This window comes from Nannobrachium achirus (assembly GCF_963921795.1).
Source record: "Nannobrachium achirus genome assembly, chromosome: 1".
Taxonomy (NCBI): Eukaryota; Metazoa; Chordata; class Actinopteri; order Myctophiformes; family Myctophidae; genus Nannobrachium; species Nannobrachium achirus.
Genome location: NC_137810.1, coordinates 762,147 through 785,448, shown reverse-complemented (window position 1 = coordinate 785,448; position 23,302 = coordinate 762,147). Strand labels below are relative to the sequence as shown.

At 39.3% G+C, this 23,302-nt stretch overlaps 1 protein-coding gene across 1 annotated transcript in view; it reads right to left on the bottom strand.

Annotated features, from left to right (window-relative positions):
• serpinc1 (serpin peptidase inhibitor, clade C (antithrombin), member 1) overlaps positions 1–17,621 on the bottom strand; it is a 51,584-nt gene extending 33,963 nt beyond the window's left edge. Inside the window, exons 1-3 of the mRNA XM_080733046.1 lie at positions 17,565–17,621; positions 7,747–7,903; positions 163–372 (exon numbers count right to left, since the gene is read on the bottom strand). Of these exons, the coding sequence (XP_080589172.1) occupies positions 163–372; positions 7,747–7,902 (366 nt within the window). The 5' untranslated portion in view covers position 7,903; positions 17,565–17,621. The remainder of the gene's footprint in view (positions 1–162; positions 373–7,746; positions 7,904–17,564) is intronic.
• Positions 17,622–23,302: the final 5,681 nt, after the last annotated feature.

Below are 23,302 nucleotides of genomic sequence, written 5' to 3'. Positions count from 1 at the left end.
TCAGTTGAAATAGCGAGGGACAGAAAATGCTCTGGGGGCAGAATTCTCCTCTGCCTACAAAATGATGTCACAGCTTAAAAGCCCTATAAATAATGAGGATAACATGGTGTTCTCGCCTTTCAGGCGAGCCCACAATAATCATAATAATAATAATAATGATACCTTCATAATCTGCTCCAGAGTGTTGTCGCAGGCTCCCAGCTTGGTCATGGCGAAGGCGGTGGAGACGCTGAGAGGAGACATGAAGATGTTGCTCTGGCTCCCCCTGGTGGAGGCCAGCTGTCGGTACAGGTTGAGAGCGAAGCGGCTGTTGGCTTTAGAGAGCTCCCACACTCTGGGGTTGGTGGAGGCTGGGATCTGCTCTGCTTCCACCTAGTGGACATGTGAATATAACATTTATTCTACTGCCACCTAGTGGAAATATAGATCTGTTCTCTCTTCAGGACCTCTCCAGATGCATTGTGAACCCTATATAAATGCACCATTTACCATTTTACCTCAGTAGGGTCCTGGGTAGGGTTAAAGGGCCTACACCATGCTTTTAAAACTATATTTTTTGTATAAATATATGCTCAAAATTGAGTCTTAGACAGGTTTTAACCCTCAACAAACACTCTGACCATTCTTTTTTGTTTGTCCCCTCCCCTCCTCTTCACTCCTCCCCGGACCCCACGTTGACAACAAATAATGTTAATATTGGGCCAATACAAAAATAGGATAATGTTGCAGCTCTGATTATAGCCTACTGTAGGCTTATGTTGTATGTTATAGGCCTACTGTCAAATGACACAGGGCGACCGTTGCTAGACCAGACATTACAGAAAGTTAATCTACATTAGACAATCAACCCCACCTGCATTGTATTTATGTATTAAAAAAAAGTAAAAAAAAAAAAAAAAATGTTTTGAAAAAAAATGTTTGAGAAAAAAAGAAGTTTTTGAAAAAAAAGTTTTTTGAAAAGAAAAAGTTTTTTGAAAAAAAATCTTTTTGAAAAAAAAAACGTTTTTTGAAAAAAAAAGTTAAATTTTTTTGAAAAAATCTTTTTTGAAAAAAAAATGTTTTGAAAAAAAAAATTGAAAAAAATTTTTTTGAAAAAAAAAAGCTCTACTATAATGAGGCTCTCCAGCTGCAATACCAAAACGACCTCTGTTTGCTCAGGGGCGCATCTAGTGGGGTTTTTCCACCCCTCCCCCCTCCCCTCCTCTTCACTCCTCCCCGGACCCCACGTTGACAACAAATAATGTTAATATTGGGCCAATACAAAAATAGGATAATGTTGCAGCTCTGATTATAGCCTACTGTAGGCTTATGTTGTATGTTATAGGCCTACTGTCAAATGACACAGGGCGACCGTTGCTAGACCAGACATTACAGAAAGTTAATCTACATTAGACAATCAACCCCACCTGCATTGTATTTATGTATTAAAAAAAAGTAAAAAAAAAAAAAAAAATGTTTTGAAAAAAAATGTTTGAGAAAAAAATAAGTTTTTGAAAAAAAAAATTTTTTTGAAAATAAATTTTTTTTGAAAAAAAATCTTTTTGAAAAAAAAAAACGTTTTTTGAAAAAAAAAGTTTTTGAAAAAAAATTTTTTTGAAAAAAAAAATGTTTTTTTTGAAAAAAAAAATGTTTTGGGGTTAGGGTAGGGTAGGTTAAGGTAGGTTATGGTAGGTTAAGGTAGGTTACCTCAGTAGGGTCCTGGGAAGGGTAAGGTAGGTTAAGGTAGGGTAAGGTAGGTTAAGGTAGGTTAAGGTAGGTTACCTCAGTAGGGTTAGGGTTAGGGTTAGGGTTAGGGTTATTGGGCCAATACAAAAATAGGATAATGTTGCAGCTCTGATTATAGCCTACTGTAGGCTTATGTTGTATGTTATAGGCCTACTGTCAAATGACACAGGGCGACCGTTGCTAGACCAGACATTACAGAAAGTTAATCTACATTAGACAATCAACCCCACCTGCATTGTATTTATGTATTAAAAAAAAGTAAAAAAAAAAAAAAAATGTTTTGAAAAAAAATGTTTGAGAAAAAAAGAAGTTTTTGAAAAAAAAGTTTTTTGAAAAGAAAAAGTTTTTTGAAAAAAAATCTTTTTGAAAAAAAAAACGTTTTTTGAAAAAAAAAGTTAAATTTTTTTGAAAAATTTTTTTTTGAAAAAAAAATGTTTTGAAAAAAAAAATTGAAAAAAAAATTTTTGAAAAAAAAAAGCTCTACTATAATGAGGCTCTCCAGCTGCAATACCAAAACGACCTCTGTTTGCTCAGGGGCGCATCTAGTGGGGTTTTTCCACCCCTCCCCCCTCCCCTCCTCTTCACTCCTCCCCGGACCCCACGTTGACAACAAATAATGTTAATATTGGGCCAATACAAAAATAGGATAATGTTGCAGCTCTGATTATAGCCTACTGTAGGCTTATGTTGTATGTTATAGGCCTACTGTCAAATGACACAGGGCGACCGTTGCTAGACCAGACATTACAGAAAGTTAATCTACATTAGACAATCAACCCCACCTGCATTGTATTTATGTATAAAAAAAAAGTAAAAAAAAAAAAAAAAATGTTTTGAAAAAAAATGTTTGAGAAAAAAATAAGTTTTTGAAAAAAAAAATTTTTTTGAAAAGAAATTTTTTTTTGAAAAAAAATCTTTTTGAAAAAAAAAACGTTTTTTGAAAAAAAAAGTTTTTGAAAAAAAAATTTTTTGAAAAAAAAAAATGTTTTTTTTGAAAAAAAAAATGTTTTGGGGTTAGGGTAGGGTAGGTTAAGGTAGGTTATGGTAGGTTAAGGTAGGTTACCTCAGTAGGGTCCTGGGAAGGGTAAGGTAGGTTAAGGTAGGGTAAGGTAGGTTAAGGTAGGTTAAGGTAGGTTACCTCAGTAGGGTTAGGGTTAGGGTTAGGGTTAGGGTTATTGGGCCAATACAAAAATAGGATAATGTTGCAGCTCTGATTATAGCCTACTGTAGGCTTATGTTGTATGTTATAGGCCTACTGTCAAATGACACAGGGCGACCGTTGCTAGACCAGACATTACAGAAAGTTAATCTACATTAGACAATCAACCCCACCTGCATTGTATTTATGTATTAAAAAAAAGTAAAAAAAAAAAAAAAAATGTTTTGAAAAAAAATGTTTGAGAAAAAAAGAAGTTTTTGAAAAAAAAGTTTTTTGAAAAGAAAAAGTTTTTTGAAAAAAAATCTTTTTGAAAAAAAAAACGTTTTTTGAAAAAAAAAGTTAAATTTTTTTGAAAATTTTTTTTTTGAAAAAAAAATGTTTTGAAAAAAAAAATTGAAAAAATTTTTTTTGAAAAAAAAAAGCTCTACTATAATGAGGCTCTCCAGCTGCAATACCAAAACGACCTCTGTTTGCTCAGGGGCGCATCTAGTGGGGTTTTTCCACCCCTCCCCCCTCCCCTCCTCTTCACTCCTCCCCGGACCCCACGTTGACAACAAATAATGTTAATATTGGGCCAATACAAAAATAGGATAATGTTGCAGCTCTGATTATAGCCTACTGTAGGCTTATGTTGTATGTTATAGGCCTACTGTCAAATGACACAGGGCGACCGTTGCTAGACCAGACATTACAGAAAGTTAATCTACATTAGACAATCAACCCCACCTGCATTGTATTTATGTATTAAAAAAAAGTAAAAAAAAAAAAAAAAATGTTTTGAAAAAAAAATGTTTGAGAAAAAAATAAGTTTTTGAAAAAAAAAAATTTTTTTGAAAAAAAAATTTTTTTTGAAAAAAAATCTTTTTGAAAAAAAAAACGTTTTTTGAAAAAAAAAAGTTTTTGAAAAAAAAATTTTTTGAAAAAAAAAATGTTTTTTTTGAAAAAAAAAATGTTTTGGGGTTAGGGTAGGGTAGGTTAAGGTAGGTTATGGTAGGTTACCTCAGTAGGGTCCTGGGAAGGGTAAGGTAGGTTAAGGTAGGGTAAGGTAGGTTAAGGTAGGTTAAGGTAGGTTACCTCAGTAGGGTTAGGGTTAGGGTTAGGGTTAGGGTTATTGGGCCAATACAAAAATAGGATAATGTTGCAGCTCTGATTATAGCCTACTGTAGGCTTATGTTGTATGTTATAGGCCTACTGTCAAATGACACAGGGCGACCGTTGCTAGACCAGACATTACAGAAAGTTAATCTACATTAGACAATCAACCCCACCTGCATTGTATTTATGTATTAAAAAAAAGTAAAAATGTTTGAGAAAAAAAGAAGTTTTTGAAAAAAAAAGTTTTTTGAAAAGAAAAAGTTTTTTGAAAAAAAATCTTTTTGAAAAAAAAAACGTTTTTTGAAAAAAAAAGTTAAATTTTTTTGAAAATTTTTTTTTTGAAAAAAAAATGTTTTGAAAAAAAAAATTGAAAAAAATGTTTTTGAAAAAAAAAAGCTCTACTATAATGAGGCTCTCCAGCTGCAATACCAAAACGACCTCTGTTTGCTCAGGGGCGCATCTAGTGGGGTTTTTCCACCCCTCCCCCCTCCCCTCCTCTTCACTCCTCCCCGGACCCCACGTTGACAACAAATAATGTTAATATTGGGCCAATACAAAAATAGGATAATGTTGCAGCTCTGATTATAGCCTACTGTAGGCTTATGTTGTATGTTATAGGCCTACTGTCAAATGACACAGGGCGACCGTTGCTAGACCAGACATTACAGAAAGTTAATCTACATTAGACAATCAACCCCACCTGCATTGTATTTATGTATTAAAAAAAAGTAAAAAAAAAAAAAAAAATGTTTTGAAAAAAAATGTTTGAGAAAAAAATAAGTTTTTGAAAAAAAAATTTTTTTTGAAAAGAAATTTTTTTTTGAAAAAAAATCTTTTTGAAAAAAAAAACGTTTTTTGAAAAAAAAAGTTTTTAAAAAAAAAAATTTTTTTGAAAAAAAAAATGTTTTTTTTGAAAAAAAAATGTTTTGGGGTTAGGGTAGGGTAGGTTAAGGTAGGTTATGGTAGGTTAAGGTAGGTTACCTCAGTAGGGTCCTGGGAAGGGTAAGGTAGGTTAAGGTAGGGTAAGGTAGGTTAAGGTAGGTTAAGGTAGGTTACCTCAGTAGGGTTAGGGTTAGGGTTAGGGTTAGGGTTATTGGGCCAATACAAAAATAGGATAATGTTGCAGCTCTGATTATAGCCTACTGTAGGCTTATGTTGTATGTTATAGGCCTACTGTCAAATGACACAGGGCGACCGTTGCTAGACCAGACATTACAGAAAGTTAATCTACATTAGACAATCAACCCCACCTGCATTGTATTTATGTATTAAAAAAAAGTAAAAAAAAAAAAAAAAATGTTTTGAAAAAAAATGTTTGAGAAAAAAAGAAGTTTTTGAAAAAAAAAAAAGATTTTTGAAAAGAAATTTTTTTTTGAAAAAAAATCTTTTTGAAAAAAAAAAACGTTTTTTGAAAAAAAAAGTTTTTGAAAAAAAATGTTTTTGAAAAAAAAAAAGTTTTTTTTGAAAAAAAAAAATGTTTTTTTTGAAAAAAAAATGTTTTGGGGTTAGGGTAGGGTAGGTTAAGGTAGGTTATGGTAGGTTAAGGTAGGTTACCTCAGTAGGGTCCTGGGAAGGGTAAGGTAGGTTAAGGTAGGGTAAGGTAGGTTAAGGTAGGTTAAGGTAGGTTACCTCAGTAGGGTTAGGGTTAGGGTTAGGGTTAGGGTTATTGGGCCAATACAAAAATAGGATAATGTTTTTTTGAAAAAAAAAAATTGAAAAAAAAATGTTTTGAAAAAAAAAAATTGAAAAAAAATTTTTTGAAAAAAAAAAATTTGAAAAAAAAAAATTGAATTTTTTTTTTTGAAAAAAAAAATTGAAAAAAAAAAACAAAAAACGTGAATCCGTGTGACGTCACACGGATCAACTCTCAGAACAGCACTGTTCTGAGAACCCGTGGAAAGCTTTTCATCTCTGTCTTCCCAAAACCAGAGAAAGACACAATGGTCAGAAATAGGACTTTGTGAGGATAGAAGGTGCCAGTGGGACCCCAAAAAAAGGTTTTAAAATAGAAAAAGTGAAAATTCATGGTGTAGGTTATGGTAGGGTAGGTTACTTCAGTAGGGTCCTCTCTGACCTTCAAAGCAGCCAAAGGTACGGCTCCTCCATACCTCCAAAACCTGATCAACCCCTACACCCCCACCCGTTCACTTAGATCAGCCAACACAGGGATGCTGACAGAACCCTCGCTGAAGGCCCCAGGACAAAAATCCACTCGTCCGAGACAGTTTTCCCTTCCTGGCCCCCAAGCTGTGGAATAAACTCCCTGTCGCACTTAGAACAACGGACTCACTCGCTAGCTTTCACCATGGACTGAAGACTCACCTTGACCCATAGCACCACTCAATGACCATAGATGAAGCTAGTTCTCTTTATTAATTATATTGTTTTAGATTGATATTCATTTGCATTTGTTATATTGTTGTTGATGTTCTGACATATTATCTTGTTATTATAGTACTGTATTATCTGCTTATTGTAAGTCGCTTTGGATTAAAAGTGTAAACTAAACTGTAAACTGTAAACTCTCCAGATACATTGTGGTTCCAGCTCCAGGTCGTTGGGTTTAGGGGTAGGGTTAGGGTAGGTTAAGGTAGGTTACCTCAGTAGGGTCCTGGGTAGGGTTAGGGTAGGTTAAGGTAGGTTACCTCAGTAGGGTCCTGGGTAGGGTCTTCAGGTCCTCTCCAGATACATTGTGGTTCCAGCTCCAGGTCTTTGGGTTTAGGTTTAGGGGTTAGGGTAGGGTAGGTTAAGGTAGGTTATGGTAGGTTAAGGTAGGTTACCTCAGTAGGGTCCTGGGAAGGGTAAGGTAGGTTAAGGTAGGGTAAGGTAGGTTAAGGTAGGTTACCTCAGTAGGTTCCTGGCTAGGGTCTTCAGGTCCTCTCCAGATGCCAGGTCTTTAGGTTTAGGGTTAGGGGTTAAGGTAGGTTAAGGTAGGTTAAGGTAGGTTAGGGTATGTTAGGGTTAGGGTAGGTTAAGGTAGGTTAAGGTAGGTTACCTCAGTAGGGTTAGGGTAGGTTAACTCATTCTGTGCCAGATGCCAAAATGGCTCCAAGGTAGCTGTGCCAGGATTTTGTATGTTTTTCTTTACTATGCAATGAAAAAAAAAATTATTTTTTTTTTTATATTTTTTTTCCCCACAGAAACAGACACAGTTGTTGTGATTCAGTGGCAAAAATAATTTTGTCAATCGGACAAATGGTTCCAGAGATAGAGCTGTTTGAATGAAAAAAAGTGTCCATCCACTAGAATGGACACACATGAACACACATTTTCTCAATCAGCTAAACGAGGGAGCGAACACACAAACAGAGAAAAGCATCTCTCTGATCTCAGGTCATTTTGACATCTTAAAAAAAAAATATATATATTTTTTTCTATGTAAAAAACACAAAAACCGTCATAAACCGTCATTGGCACACAGGGCTATTGGAAAAAAAACGTCAAAACCGTCATCTGGCACAGAATGAGTTAAGGTAGGTTAAGGTAGGTTACCTCAGTAGGGTCCTGGGTAGGGTTAGGGTAGGTTAAGGTAGGTTAAGGTAGGTTACCTCAGTAGGGTTAAGGTAGGTTAAGGTAGGTTAAGGTAGGTTACCTCAGTAGGGTTAAGGTAGGTTAAGGTAGGTTAAGGTAGGTTACCTCAGTAGGGTTAAGGTAGGTTAAGGTAGGTTAAGGTAGGTTACCTCAGTAGGGTCCTGGGTAGGGTTAGGGTAGGTTAAGGTAGGTTACCTCAGTAGGGTCCTGGGTAGGGTTAGGGTAGGGTATGTTACCTCAGTAGGGTCCTGGGTAGGGTCTTCAGGTCCTCTCCAGATGCATCGTGGTTCTAGTGCCAGGTCTTTGGGTTTAGCAGCACAGATGTCCTCCACACTCTGGACGGACGGACAGACGGACAGCACAGCCAGCAGCAGCAACACACACTGGACCATCCTGATGGACAGACAGACAGTAGACCATCAGTAGTATTATGTTACAGTCAGTTCGGGTAACTCAGTTAGATTGGGGTAAGAGTGCTCATTTTGTCGTTCACCACACACCCCTACCACCACCTGGATCAATTCACTTTGATAGTCACTTATCAGCGCAACTGTGTAATTCTGCGTATTCACCATGAGATGGCGACAACAGCCATTAACTTGTGTAGTCGCTGACGTCACTCGTTTGCGACCCCTCTTTCTTTGTTTATCTACTAGCCTAGCTCAGCTGTGTTTAGCCATTAGCTTACTATGCCTAACCCTAACCCTAACCTAACCCTAACCTCAGTAAAACTATGCCTAACTCTAACCCTAACCTAACCATAACCTCAGTAAAACTATGCCTAACCCTAACACTAACCTAACCCTAACCTCAGTAAAACTATGCCTAACTCTAACCCTAACCTAACCATAACCTCCGTGGGGTGAGGCGCTATCATTCCTGCCGACGCTACGTTGTCGTGGATCAAAGCGACCGCTTGTTCCGCCCCGCGCCCAGGGCCGGTGCGTGTATATAGGCGAACTAGTCAACTGCCTAGAGCGACGCTTCTGAGAGGCGCCGAAAATGTGTTGGGGAAAAGAGAGAGAGAGAGAGAGAGCGAGCTAGGGAGGGAGGGAGGGAGGGAGGAAAAAAAAGAAAAGAAAAACGGACGGCGGCAGTGTTGGCCAACCCGGTGCGTGCAGCTCCGAGAGAGTTTGACTAGAGCGTTGTTTCTGCCTGCTCCGGCGCTGCCCGCGCCGCACGACGAGCGCTCCTGTTCTCAATCTTACTGATTCTCAAAAACACTGTGACATACAGTATATATATATATACAGTATATATATACAGTATATATATATACTGTATATATATATACAGTATATATATACAGTATATATATACAGTATGACATACAGTATATACAGTAAACACTGTGACATACAGTATATATATACAGTATGACATACAGTATATACAGTAAACACTGTGACATACAGTATATATATACAGTATGACATACAGTATATACAGTAAACACTGTGACATACAGTATATATATATACAGTATGACATACAGTATATACAGTAAACACTGTGACATACAGTATATATATACAGTATGACATACAGTATATACCGTCATTTGCACTCTTTGACAGTTTTAACTGGGCTGCCTGTGAACCCTCCTGGGTTCTGACTACGTTTCAACCACATCTCCTGTGTTGACGTTTCTCCTGGATTTGGTGTCAAACTCTCATCTACTCTCTGTTAAAATGCTTTCTGGGAGACCATTCTGGTTTCTTTTTTCCCTCTGCACCAAACGTCTTGGCAGAACATAGCTGATCTACATAGATCTACATAGATATACATAGATTAGCTATTAGCTGATCTACATAGATTGGCTATTAGCTGATCTACATAGATTGGCTATTAGCTGATCTACATAGATCTACATAGATTGGCTATTAGCTGATCTACATAGATCTACATAGATTGGCTATTAGCTGATCTAATAGATCTACATAGATTGGCTATTAGCTGATCTACATAGATCTACATAGATTGGCTATTAGCTGATCTACATAGATCTACATAGATTGGCTATTAGCTGATCTAATAGATCTACATAGATTGGCTATTAGCTGATCTAATAGATCTACATAGATTGGCTATTAGCTGATCTACATAGATCTACATAGATTGGCTATTAGCTGATCTAATAGATCTACATAGATTGGCTATTAGCTGATCTAATATATCTACATAGATTGGCTATTAGCTGATCTACATAGATCTACATAGATTGGCTATTAGCTGATCTAATAGATCTACATAGATTGGCTATTAGCTGATCTAATAGATCTACATAGATTGGCTATTAGCTGATCTACATAGATCTACATAGATTGGCTATTAGCTGATCTAATAGATCTACATAGATTGGCTATTAGCTGATCTAATAGATCTACATAGATTGGCTATTAGCTGATCTAATAGATCTACATAGATCGGCTATTAGCTGATCTAATAGATCTACATAGATTGGCTATTAGCTGATCTAATAGATCTACATAGATCGGCTATTAGCTGATCTAATAGATCTACATAGATTGGCTATTAGCTGATCTAATAGATCTACATAGATCGGCTATTAGCTGATCTAATAGATCTACATAGATTGGCTATTAGCTGATCTAATAGATCTACATAGATCGGCTATTAGCTGATCTAATAGATCTACATAGATCGGCTATTAGCTGATCTAATAGATCTACATAGATTGGCTATTAGCTGATCTAATAGATCTACATAGATTGGCTATTAGCTGATCTAATAGATCAGATATTTTTGTCTAAAGTTCTCCTCAGAATGATTTATGGATGCTAGGGTTCAATGTAAAAATAAAAATAAAAGTCTGTAGGCTTACATCTAAAGGCCCATTCCCACTGGACGCGATAACGATAAAGATAAAGATAAAGATAAAAAGTGAATGGCAGCATCCCCGCCACAACCATAAAGACAACCATACCGTTTGGATCACTTTCTGCGCTCTCACGTCATGACGTCAGATAATTATTAATAAATGATTAACACGCCCAGTGGGAGGGGCCTTTACTCCCCAAACCCACAGGTCCTGCTGAGGACCAGAAAGACTCCCTAATGGGGAGATAAGCTACCGTCAGGTCGCAGCGTGATTTGAGAGCAAAATTTGTAGGAGCAGTGTCCAAAAAAGGGTTTGAAAAAAATCTGCCTGAAGGTGGCGCTATATGGGACAGATCCATGTTGATGACATGAGTGTAGACATACTGTGTACAGATTTTCGTCATTTTAGGTCAGTCCAAAAATGTGTTTTGCAAGAATGGGCCTCATGGTGGCGCTAGAAGAGGGCCATGTGAGAATTGAATTGAATGGAGGTTGTGGTTTGGCAGGCAAGGAGTGTGTGTGCAAAATTTGGCATGGATCGGATCAACTGTTGCGGAGATATGAGCAGGGGAAAAGTGTGACGTGTGACAGACAGCTGGTCGAGTTTTGATAGTAACTGCAACCTGGCAGTCGCAACCAGGACAACTGGGCCCAAAGTCTGTACTGGTGGGGACATTTGGCCCTCTCTCTCTCTCTCTCTCTCTCTCACGTGCACACACACACACACACACACACACACACACACACACACACACACACACACACACACACACACACACACACACACACACACACACACACACACACACACACACACACACACACACACACACACACACACACACACTACTAAACAAACATTGACACACGATGACAAACAAGCTGGTTGTTTCATGAATAAAACTAAAGGCTGCAGACGTTTCAAACCAGTCATGTTTAGGTTCACTTGAAAGATTTATTCAAACTGTATCAAACAGTATCAAACTGTATCAAACTGTATCAAACAGTATCAAACTGTGTATCAAACTGTATCAAACTGTATCAAACAGTATCAAACTGTATCAAACTGTATCAAACTGTATCAAACAGTATCAAACTGTATCAAACTGTATCAAACTGTAAAGCTGGTTTACAGAAAGATGTCTGCTGTCCTAAAACAAGCTGATTGGTTTATCATTTAGAACAGGGGTCTTCAACAGGGGGTCCGGGACCCCTAGGGGGTCCTCAGAGTTACTACAGGGGGTCCTCCAAATCTTTGTGTGATAGAAACCTTTTTTTCTCCTTTTTTATATTAACCACTTGAACCCTAACATCCACATTCTGAGAACTTTAGCCAAAATATCAGATCTACAAGCTCACAAGCCTCGCGCTGGAGGCGTTGTGAGCTTGTAGATCTGATGTTTGCCAAAGGGCTTTGGTGTAGAGGGGAAAAAGAGCAGACTAAGTACAGAGTGAAAGGTCAAGTTTATTAAGTATTGACGGTTCAAGTGGTTAAATATCTGAAAACACAAATTGACATGAATCCAAAATACACTGATGATTGTGCTGTCAAACTATGAAACTATATGGAATCTATGAACAGGTTGTGGGGGTCCCTGCTTCATCTCTCTCTCTCAACTAAGGGGTCCCTGCTTCATCTCTCTCTCTCTCTCTCAACTAAGGGGTCCCTGCTTCATCCCTCTCTCAGCTAAGGGGTCCCTGCTTCATCTCTCTCTCAGCTAAGGGGTCCCTGCTTCATCTCTCTCTCAGCTAAGTGGTCCTTGCTTCATCTCTCTCTCAGCTAAGGGGTCCCTGCTTCATCTCTCTCTCAACTAAGGGGTCCCTGCTTCATCTCTCTCTCAACTAAGGGGTCCCTGCTACATCTCTCTCTCAACTAAGGGGTCCCTGCTTCATCTCTCTCTCTCAACTAAGGGGTCCCTGCTTCATCTCTCTCTCAACTAAGGGGTCCCTGCTTCATCTCTCTCTCTCAACTAAGGGGTCCCTGCTTCATCTCTCTCTCAGCTAAGGGGTCCCTGCTTCATCTCTCTCTCAGCTAAGGGGTCCCTGCTTCATCTCTCTCAGCTAAGGGGTCCCTGCTTCATCTCTCTCTCAACTAAGGGGTCCCTGCTTCATCTCTCTCTCAACTAAGGGGTCCCTGCTTCATCTCTCTCTCAGCTAAGGGGTCCCTGCTTCATCTCTCTCTCAACTAAGGGGTCCCTGCTTCATCTCTCTCTCAACTAAGGGGTCCCTGCTTCATCTCTCTCTCAGCTAAGGGGTCCCTGCTTCATCTCTCTCTCAGCTAAGGGGTCCCTGCTTCATCTCTCTCTCAACTAAGGGGTCCCTGCTTCATTTCTCAACTAAGGGGTTCCTGCTTCATCTCTCTCTCAGCTAAGGGGTCCCTGCTTCATCTCTCTCTCAACTAAGGGGTCCCTGCTTCATCTCTCTCTCAGCTAAGGGGTCCTTGGCCTGAAAACGTTGAACACCCCTGATCTATACAGACAGAGAAGGACCGGCGACCGTTTAAAAAAAATATATAATTAAGTGTGCCTGCCATGCAATGGCAAAACACTTATTGTAATCCGCCATACTCAAAGGGATATTCCACTTTCAAAAAACTTTTTGTCATTGTATGGTCTAATCAGGCTTGTATGAACACCCTGAACAGTTTTTAATTTTCTTCATTCAATATTTAGATATTTGATGTAAATGTTACCAGGCCCTCCAGGCTCAGGGCCTCTCCCCACACACACTCATTGTAACTTCAAACTCCATTTTAACCATGATAGATTCATTAAAAACACCCATTATTTTTTCTGGTGACTCATACTACCCTCCTAATACGTGAGCAGGCTGTTTTTTCCATATCGTTTTTCATTTATTTTTTAAATATTTTTATTGCATTTATTTTTTGCCATTTTCCCAGATAATTATTAAAAATACATGAAAAACGTTATGGAAAAAACACTGCTCACGTATTAGGAGGGTAATATGAGTCACCAGAAAAAATAATGGGTGTTTTTAATGAATCTATCATGGTTAAAATGGAGTTTGAAGTTACAATGAGTGTGTGTGGGGAGAGGCCCTGAGCCTGGAGGGCCTGGTAACATTTACATCAAATATCTAAATACTGAATGAAGAAAATTAAAAACTGTTCAGGGTGTTCATACAAGCCTGATTAGACCATACAATGACAAAAAGTTTTTTGAAAGTGGAATATCCCTTTAAAGGGACTACACCATGAATTTTCATTTTTCCAATTTTTATGTATTTTCTTGGTGTCCCACCAGCAACTTCTATCCTCACAAAGTCCTATTTCTGACCATTGTGTCTTTCTCAGTTTATGGGCAGATCTATGTTAGCATGTCTCAGAACGGTCCTGATTGTGAAATGTCAGATTTGTGATGTCACAAGGCCTGAGAAGGAGGCAGGAGGAGCTGGGAGAGGGTTGGGGAGGGGTGGGCAGGCCTGAGAAGGAGGCAGGAGGAGCTGGGAGAGGGTTGGGGAGGGGTGGGCAGGCCTGCTGAGCAGGAGGTGGGGAGGAGTGTGGGGCCAAAACTGGCTCAATAGCGCAGTCCTCCCACTCAGGACAAGGTGGTACTGCAGCTGAAAATGCTCTGAAAGCCAGGCAGAAATGACAGGGGCTCTGTATTCAGGAGTGGTAATTCAGCCTCAAAACTTTTCAAAAACGTTTTTGGGACACAAACAGTGTTATATAAATTATTTTTAAATGCATGGTGTAGGACCTTTAAGTCAGTAAGTCAGTAAGTCGGTAATGTTCTTGCAAATTTCGGCACGTAATAACTGCCGAACGATTTACGCCACCGCCGCAATATATACATCAAAACGTGCGGCTCGGCCGGGAATGGTGTGCTATTACTTTTCTTTCCGATCCGCGTTACCATTGCGACGTAATTCACCAAAAAAGACGCCCAAAAAACCCATTGACTTAGAATGGGGGAAATTTCGCCACGTAATAACTGCCGCACGATTTACGCCACCCCCGCAATATATACATCAAAATGTGCGGCTCGGCCGGGAATGGTGTGCTATTACTTTTCTTTCCGATCCGCGTTACCATGGCAACGTAATTCGCAAAAAACTACGCGCAAAAACCCCCATTGACTTTGAATGGGGGACTCCGAAAAAAAAAACAGAAACTTTGGCGCCACATAACTCTGCCATACTTTTGCCTAGCAACGTGATTTAAACTTTAAAATGCACACACAACTTTGGTCTTTTTCCAGCCAATAGGGATGAGCTGTAATTGATTAAGCCCCGCCCCCTCTAAAACAGGAAGTGCCCTTTGCCAAACAGGAAGTGCCTCTACATCTCATGAACCGTTTATCGTACAGAGTTGTGGCTGGTGTCATACATTTTTTTTTTCTCAAAAAAAAATTTTTCTCAAAATTTTTTTTTTCTCAAAAAAATTTTTTTTCTCAAAAATTTTTTTTTCTCAAAAATTTTTGAGAAAAATTTTTTTTTTTTTTTTTTTTTTTTTCAAAATTTTTTTTTATAAAAAAATTTCTAAAAATGCCTCAAATGTATTAGGCATGATCGCAATTGCGAAATTGCATGTTTAGCCCCATAACAAACACATCTTTCAAAATGTCAAAAATGGCTGTTTTGTCTGACTTTGAAGGCTTGTATCTCATGAATGCCTGAACGGATTTCCAAGCGGATTTTTTTGTTTGAAAGCTGTTAAAAAGTACTACACATATGATGCATATATGGTGCATGGGCGTGCACGATCCGTGCACTAAAAATTGATCCGTGCACTAGAAATCTAGGATAGTGGCAGTCTGGTACTTGGGGGCCATCTTGAAATGGCATTCAATGAGTTAATGATAACTAGAAAAGAAAATTTCTAAGAAATTTTAAGTGTGCCTGCAGCTCGCTAAGTCTGTGCAACCTTGTGTAGCGGTTGGTGTTAGCATTAGCGTTACATTTACGCGTCTGTACGACAAACGGTTCACGAGGAAAAGGGTCACTTCCTGTTTGGTGAGGGGCACTTCCTGTTTGGCGAAATAGAGATTTTTGAGATAAAAAAAAAATGTTTTGAGAAAAAAATTTTTTTTTAGAAGGATTCAAAAGACATTTAAAGAATCGGGTCAAAATTCTAATTTTCACGATTTAAAAAAAATAGCAGATCTACAAGCTCGCAGCGCGGCACCGAGTGCCACGCTGTGAGCTTGTATATCTGCTATTTTTCAATAGTTAAGACATAAAATAATGATACACAATAATGTACCCGTTCTAAATGGGTAAACCATTGATATTATAATTTCATTATTATATGGTAGTGATAATGGTGATAATAATCTAGGTCATATATAATTTATATAATATAACAAAACTAAAATTTTACACATACTGTATGGATGGATTATTGCCACTATTATCATTATTGTTGTAATTGCTATTGTTGTTGGTAATGATATAACAGTGATATAAAATGTCACACCTTGGAGTGCTCTTTGTCAACTTGGCCTGTCAATCAACTAATGCATTCTTATGTGTGAGAGAAAGGATACCGTTTTGAAGATAAAGCGCCTTCTGGCGTCTATTTTTATTTTATTGTGACAGAAAAAAAAAAGAAGTGTAATAAAAAACGTCAGAACATTACCAGGGGGCCCGACAAGCCTGGTTGCTTCTCTCTACCCCCTTTTCAGGGACTTGGGCAAGTACAGTGAAATGTATACAGAAATCTTTTGTATGCATATTTATACTGTTACTTCTATTTTTTCAATGTATTGTAATGTACAATGCCCAAAGAACTGAAAATAGGTGTGAGCGGCCACTCTTTTGTCTTTTTAGACATCATAATGTCTTGAGATTTTACTGCCGTGAGGCGGGGCCACCATAAGGACTCGGTGTTGCATTCCTGTGCACAGGATTTTATATTCACTATTAAAAGACAATAGCAGATCTCTCTCGCAGCTCGCAGGACAGCGCAGCAACCAGTGCTGCACTGCGACAATCATGTGTACACATCTTTGAATATGTTGACCCAATTCTATAAATATCTTCTAAATCAGTGGTTCTCAAACATTTTCATGTCAAGGACCCCCAGATTAAAGGTATTTGGCTGTGGACCCTCATCTCAAAATATGTTGTTCCAGGGACCCCCAGTAGCAAAGAGGATATACTGTATACAGTATATCACAAAGATTTGCTCACATTTTCACGATTATTAAAAATAGAAGATATACAAGCTCACAATCTGCTATTTTTCAATAGTTAAAGCATGAATGAATGCCAGTTACAAATGGGTATAAAGTTTAACAATGGCCAATATGTTTTTTTTTCTCTTTTCCTTATTACTGTGGGAGAGGTCAATTATTCAACGCACCAAGCAACTCCAAACAAGGGCGAACAAGAACAGAACAGAACAACATTACAGGGCATTTTGGCATAGAAAAAAACAGGTCGCTGCCCACACGTTTGGCTGTGCTGCTCATTCCACAAACGCCCGATGCTTACAAGCTGTACCTCGTTGTAAAGACCACTAATCAACGATAAAAGTGATATAAAACACAACACCAACAGGTATTATTAACAGGGAGATAAAACCGACCGAGGTTACGTTTCCAGACTTTTTAACAACGTATAAAGTAGAAACCTGCCAGTAGAGCAGCAGCAGTTGAACGTGGTCACATTAATAAATGTATAATAATTAATAAAGTGATGAAGCATTAAAACATTCAGAACGGGTACACATTATTGTGTATCATTATTTTATGCTTTAACTATTGAAAAATAGCAGATATACAAGCTCGAGCTTGTAGTTCTGCTATTTTTGAAAAATCGTGAAAAATTAGAATTTTGACCCGATTCTATAAATGTCTTTTGAATCCTTCTAAGTTTCTATGTCAGCAATCTGGCCAGCCATCGCCAAAGAAAAGGTCCTTTTCACTCAACTGGAGCTCAGTAAGTCTGTTCTTGAGAGACTACTATGTCAGTGGTTCTCAAACCTTTTTCATGTGAAGGACCCCCAAAATGATATGTATTTGGCCACGGACCCCCATCTCAAATTATTTAGTTCCAGGGACCCCAGAAGAAAAATTTGAGTTACAAACGTTTGCTTTAAAAATACATATATTCAAAGATTTGCACACATTCTCATGGCCGCGCTGCGAGCTTGCTATTTTTCACTGGTTAAATCATTCAATAATTATAGGCCTAAATGGGTTAATAAATGTGTAATAATGAAGTAATGAAGCATTAATGTACAGACCTGACAGTAGGTTATGGTAGGCTGGACTGGACAGACTGACAGACAGTAGAGGATCGGTAGGCTGGACTGGACGCAGGGACGTGCTGGGCCCCTGATTCAGCCCGGGAAAAAGAGTTGGAGAGGCCCTCATTGTGCACTATAGAGAGAGATCTCTCTCTATAGCGCTGCTGCTACTCACAGATTTGCCATTTCAGATCATGACAACTACAAGTGACAAGACAGTGGGCCAATTACAGTTTACAGTTTAGGCATTTAGCAGACGCTTTTAATCCAAAGCGACTTACAATTACTGTACATGAGTTATATTTTTGTCGTTGTCAGGTGAAAACCGTTTGTTTTGTATTTATCATTTTAAAAATGATTTAAACTAGTGAAAACAGCAGATCTACAAGCACACAACGCCTCGCACCGCGAAGTGTTGTGTGCTTGTAGATCTGCTGTTTTCACTACTTTTGTGCAACGGCATTGTATGATGAAGCAGGGCTTTGCTTTGCGAAAGAGATACGAGGTTTCTGCCTGACAGTGACCATTTACTTTGTTGGCCGCCCAGCCCCCAAAATGGAACGAGGGCCAACATTTTTATTTTGAATTTTTTCCTAATGGCCGGCCTGGACCGGCCGGGAATGAACCGGCCGTTGGGGAGTTGGCCTGCTTTTCCCAATGGCCAGCACGTCCCTGACTGGACGGGTCACATGACCAGCAGCCGACGGACGGCAGAACAAACATCAGATCAGCGAGGTCAGTGTTCTGTAAACCTCACAACCACCTTTGATACTATTGATCACACTAAATAAACACTGTCCTCTCTGTGTGTGTGTGTGTGTGTGTGTGTGTGTGTCTGTCTACAGCAGGGGTTTTCAAAGTGGGTGACGGGGCACCCTGGGGTGCCGTGACGGCAGTCCAGGGGTGCCGCGAGATCATTTGATAATATTTGGAATTTATTTTTGACACTTGAAAAAAACATTTAGTATCATTTTAAACTTGAAGTACAAAGTTATTTTCAGTCAGTTCTAACCAAAATGGCTGTTATCTCAACGTTTTCCTCGCAAGATAATCACTAAAATATCGTCACTGTCGGGCAGAAACCTCGTATCTCCAAGTTTCAAATGTGTACGTCTTTTGGTAAAGCAAATCCCTGCTTCATCATACAAGACTGTCGCACAAAACTAGTGAAAACTGTTTTCACTAGTTTAGTACATTTTATAGATGATAAATACAAAACGAACGGTTTTGGACATACAAGGGTTCCACCCGACAACGACGATATGCTATAAATATAAGGTGCTGGGAGTGAAAATTATAATGTAGGGGTGCCTCGGAATAAAAAAAATATTTATGGGGAGCCCTGAGACAAAAAAGTTTTACCAAACAGGTGATATGGTAAAAGAACAGAGATATATCCATGTTTCTGCAGTCAGGATGAATACAATGCAATGGGAGCTGGATGTCTGCGGATGTAGGATTCCGCAGGAATCATGGGAAATGTAGTTTTTTCGCTCACTCCCGGCCACCGCAGAGTGCGGGCTATCGGTTACCATGGTAACCAGTTAACGCGGGCGCTCCACAGGGCGGGGGGAGGTCGTTATCTGGTTCCTGGACGTGTTGGGACGTCCCATGTGTTAACAGGAAGAGAACAAAACAACACACTTTATAAATCTTTGTATTTATTTGAAAAAAGAAATCATAAATAAAAACCAAACTTTGCAAAACAATCACCTCACATAAACATAAATTAATACAACATTAATTTAATACTAAACGGCTCTGATGAGACTGCTTGGTAAATGATGATAAGGTATGTTAATAATTATATGCAAATGTATGAAAACAATCAAATAAATAAACTGCTAGAATGAATTTACATAAACATGAATATTAAACACAACCTGTTTATGATTGACAAGCAGACTGGACAACAGCAGTGTGTGTGTGTGTGTGTGTGTGTGTGTGTGTGTGTGTGTGTGTGCGTGCGTGCGTGCGTGTGTGTGTGCGTGCGTGCGTGCGTGCGTGCGTGCGTGCGTGTGTGCGTGCCAAATCAAACAACAACAGGGTTTATGGACCAGGAGTTCACATCAATGAAGAATAACAGCTTCGTCTCAAAAACATTAGAATAATGTGTAGATCAGGGGTCTTCAACATTTACAGGCAAGGGACCCCTTAGCTGAGAGAGATGAAGCAGGGACCCCTTAGCTGAGAGAGATGAAGCAGGGACCCCTTAGCTGAGAGAGATGAAGCAGGGACCCCCACAACATATTGTATAACATTGTGTTATGTTCATAGATTTCTTAGACAACACTGTCATCATGTTGTGTATTTTCAGACATTTAAACCACTTGAACCGTCACATACTTAGTCTGCTCTTCTTTTCCAAGCTTACAACGCCTCGCAGCGCGAGGCGTTGTAAGCTTGTAGATCTGCTATTTTTGGCTCATGTTCCACTCAGAATAGGGATGCTAGGGTTCAAACGGTTAGTGTAAAACACATGATCCTATCACAGAAAGATTTGGCGGCCCCCCTGTAGTAACTCTGAGGACCCCCTAGGGGTCCCGGACCCCCTGTTGAAGACCCCTGGTGTAGAATAAAACAGAATGATGTGTAGAATAAACTGCGTTGAAGCAGCAGATATTTAACATCCCAAATCCTCACTGCCTGTGGAAACTTCACTCTGTTTACAGAAGGCTTGTTTTTGAACCGCTTGCCCAAAAGGACCGATGCTCCACAGGACAGTAAAAACAGCAGATCTACAAGCAGCACAGTGTGGGCTTGTAGATCCCTTAGGATCCCATTCAGCCGTCTGCCAATTAGCATGAAATACCTTTCAAATTCAACTTAAAATGGTTTCAATTCAACTTCATGCAAAGTAAATATAATAAATAATGTTGAAGAAATGAGATTTAAATAAACATCATTCAGACTGGATGTTCAGCTATAAAAGGAGATCACATTAAAAGTAGTCCTGAAGGCATGAAGTAAACAAAGCAGAACCAGAAACCAGTCTTTACACATTAGATTATCATCATAATAACAACAACAACAATGATATTCACATTACGGTGCATTCAACCCTGGAGAGAGAGATGTGATTCTAGTCGCTTCACGCGGTCAGGTCAGAATCAAGGTGAAACGCGCCACGCGTCAGACGTGGTCTGGTCTTTGTGTTCACTTTGTCTGTAACGGCGCCGCTGGAACATCCAGACTAGAATGCACCGTTAGAACATCACAGGTTCAAATCTGTCCTCCAGCTAAAATCACACTCACATAAAAACTCAAACTGCTCCCAAAACAACCCAAACATCTGGTTTAAAAACAACCCAAACATCTGGTTTAAAAACAACCCAAACATCTGATTTAGGCCTGGATGATGACAGCTCTGCCTCCTCAGCTTGTAGATCAGATATTTGTTATGGATAAATTATGAACCATTCCGAATATTTGTAGGTCTAGTATTCAGAACAGTTTGGGTAGTTGTCTCAGTGTGTAGATCAGATATTAGATCTATAAATCAGAACAGTTTGGGTATCATATATTAGATCTAGTATTCATAGTGCAGGCGTTTCGGGCAGTATTTTGATGAAAAGAACTTTATGCACTTTATGAAAGAAGCATGAAATTTGGCACACAGTTAGAACATGCCATATGGAACATTTTTGGCTATAGGGGCATCGCAGATTTGTCTTGGGAAACTTGTGGGAGCCAATCAAAGTTGGGCTCTCATAGACTTTACTATAGAGTAAAATAATACAAAAAATAAATATGCTTTAAGTAGCATGTGAGGGGTCAAACTAGGTGTTTTTCAGGATTCTGAATCCAATGCAAACATTTATTTTGCAGGAAAACCATTCCTTGGGCTAAAAACGGACCCCATATAAGTGATAAAAGTATGGTTTAGTGATGAGTCATCACTTTTCAACAGTTTTGTGGTGGCCGTTTCTCGGAAAGGAATGTTTTTCGTGCAAAACAAATGCTTGCATTGGATTCAGAATCCCGAAAAACACCTAGTTTGACCCCTCACATGCTACTTAAAGCATATTTATTTTTTGTATTATTTTACTCTATAGTAAAGGCTATGAGAGCCCAACTTTGATTGGCTCCCACAAGTTTCCCAAGACAAATCTGCGATGCCCCTATAGCCAAACATTTTCCATATGGCATGTTCTAACTGTGTGCCAAATTTCATGCTTCTTTCATAAAGTGCACGATTTTTGCCTGAAACACTCCCACTATCAGAACAGTGTGTAGATCAGATATTAGATCTATATATCAGAACAGTTTAGGTAGTTGTCTCAGTGTGTAGATCAGATATTAGATCTATATATCAGAACAGTTTGGGTAGTTGTCTCAGTGTGTAGATCAGATATTAGATCTATATATCAGAACAGTTTGGGTAGTTGTCTCAGTCGGCTGATATCTAGAAAGTTTCCCATGGACGCGTCAGTCTGAGGACTCCGCCCCCTAGTGGGTGTGGCCAGGAAGGGCCGCCTGGCCGGCGGGTTGACCTCTGACCTTGTGAAGGGGTTGGCTCCTCCTTCTTCCTCCTCTGACTCCTCCTCTTCCTCCTGAAGCCCCGCCTCCAACACGCCATACCTCCTCATGTACTTCCTGGTAGCCAAGGACATGTTGCTAGGAGACGCCATGTCTGGAGAGAGAGGGGCGATCAACCAATCAGTCTTTATTTCACTCTCTAATAACCAGTAAGACTCCCTAATCAGGAGATAAGCGACCGTCAGGTCGCAACGTGATTTTAGGGCAAAATCTGTAGGAGCAGTGTCCAAAAATGTTTTTTGCAAGAATCGGCCTCATGGTGGCGCTAGAAGAGGGTCATGTGAGAAGGAGGTGGAGGTTGTGGTTTGGCAGGCAAGGAGTGTGTGTGCAAATTTTGGCATGGATCAGGGCAACGGTGGCGGAGATATGAGCAGGGCAAAAGTGTGACGTGTGACAGACTGACAGACAGACAGACTGACAGCTGGTGGAGGTTTTGATAGTAACTGTGACCTGATGGTCACAATTAGAGTCAACACATATCTGAGCCTGACAGAACATCGTCCTTCAACCTCATCATAAAGTGAGAACACCGGGGTGTCAGCTGGCCCAGCGGTCCAGGCGCATACCACATAAAGGCTCTGATGCCTGACAGCGTCTCACAGGTTCGAATCCCAATCCAGAGACCCTTGCTGCGGGTCTAGAGCTCCTCACTGGCAGGGACAACAGCAGAGTGTCGTCATTAGCATAACGACTAAATTGAGGAGAAAAATAAGGCCAAAAGATAAAAAAAAGGAAAAAAACGTGCGTGCGCTGCCGTTCACAGCTGCCCCCACCTGTCTTTCACGTGGAGAAGAAACAATACAAGCACAGCGATCCATGAGTCAGATATACTGTATTTCACAGAACATGGCGTTGTTTTGACCAAACGAGTGATGTGGAAAAACAAAGAACTAGAAAATAAAATTTCTAAGACATTTTAAGTGTGCCTGCAGCTCGCTAAGTGTGTGCAACCTTGTGTAGTGGTTGGTGTTAGCATTAGAATTTTTAACATTAACATTTTTTGCATTAGCTTTAACATTAGCATTTCAGCATTAGCATTAGCATTTTGTAGCATTATCATTAGCATTTTTTGCAATAGCGTTAACATTTTTAGCATTAGCTAGCATTAGCATTTCTAAGATTAGCATTTTTAGTGTTAGCATTTTTAGCGTTAGCATTTTTAGCATTAGCTTTTTTAACATTATCATCTTTAGCAT